Source organism: Diospyros lotus, chromosome 1 (assembly GCF_014633365.1).
Source record: "Diospyros lotus cultivar Yz01 chromosome 1, ASM1463336v1, whole genome shotgun sequence".
Lineage (NCBI taxonomy): Eukaryota > Viridiplantae > Streptophyta > Magnoliopsida > Ericales > Ebenaceae > Diospyros > Diospyros lotus.
In genome coordinates, this window is record NC_068338.1 from 1781259 (window position 1) to 1782358 (window position 1100).

The following is a 1100-nucleotide window of genomic DNA, read 5'->3' on the forward strand; positions in this document are numbered from 1 at the left end:
TCTAACCTACTTGGCTTCCATTTTAATTTCTAATTATCCATGCATTTAAACAAGAATTAAATTCTCAAAAAATCAATTCTCCAATATAAATAATTTCTCCAAAAATAATTTACCCTTTTATGGGATGGAACTCCAAATTACCATTTTGCCCCTCCTAAGGCATCCTATCTATTATGTGCCTTCTCATTAATTCAAGGGCAATTATGGAATTTTTCATATACCAATATTCTCTAAATTGATAATTTTATCATGACTTATCAAGGGTATTACATTTCACCCCTCTTAAAAGAATTTCGTCCTCGAAATTTCATTTTCATTAATGAGATTGATCAATACATCAAAGCTACTCTTCCATTACATCAACAAATAATTCGGGAAATTGGCGCTTTAAATCTTCTTCTAGCTTCCATGTTGCTTCCCGATCAGAGTGATGGTTCCACTGAACTTTAACTAATGGAATTGATTTGCTTCTCAACCTCTTTTCCTTGCGATCTAAGATTTTCACTGGCCTCTCAATATAGGTTAGGTTCTGACTAACCTCAACCTCTTCCTCTGGAACTTCCATTCTTGGATCCGGTATGAACTTCCGTAATTGAGACACATGGAACAAGTCATGAAATCCAGCTAATTCGTTAGGCAAGGCCAATCGATAGGCCAAAGGACCTACTCGCTCAATGATCCTGTACGGTCCCATAAACCTCGGACTAAGCTTCCCTTGCTTTCGATTCCTCATTGATGGTCTTTGTGGTGAGATCCGAAGAAATACTCTATCCCTTTCTTGAAACTCCAAATCCTGCGTACGGTGATCCGCATAGTACTTTTGGCGATCTTGACCAATCTTCATTTACTTTCTCGCCACATCAATCTTCTCAGAGGCTTGCTGCACCAATTCAGTCTTGGCCAACTGCCTTTCGCCCACTTCAAGCCAGCACGAAGGCAATCTGCATTGCCTGCCACACAATGCTTCATACGGCGCCATGCCAATGCTACTCTGATAGCTGTTATTATATGAGAACTCCACCAACAGCAAGTACTCATCCCAACTTCCTCCAAATTCCAAGACACATGCCCGCAACATGTCTTCCAAAACTTGGTTCACC

At 39.9% G+C, this 1100-nt stretch overlaps 1 protein-coding gene across 1 annotated transcript; it reads right to left on the reverse strand.

Moving 5' to 3' along the window:
• Positions 1-343: 343 nt before the first annotated feature.
• LOC127809301 (uncharacterized) lies at positions 344-844 on the reverse strand. The gene has a single exon (XM_052348066.1). It carries the CDS (start codon positions 842-844, stop codon positions 344-346), a length of 501 nt encoding a protein of 166 aa, XP_052204026.1.
• Between the last annotated feature and the right edge of the window lie 256 nt (positions 845-1100).

What these genes read in the sequence shown, in the direction of transcription:
- LOC127809301 (XM_052348066.1), bottom strand. Translation starts at nt 844, where the DNA reads ATGAAGATTGGTCAAGATCGCCAAAAGTACTATGCGGATCACCGTACG.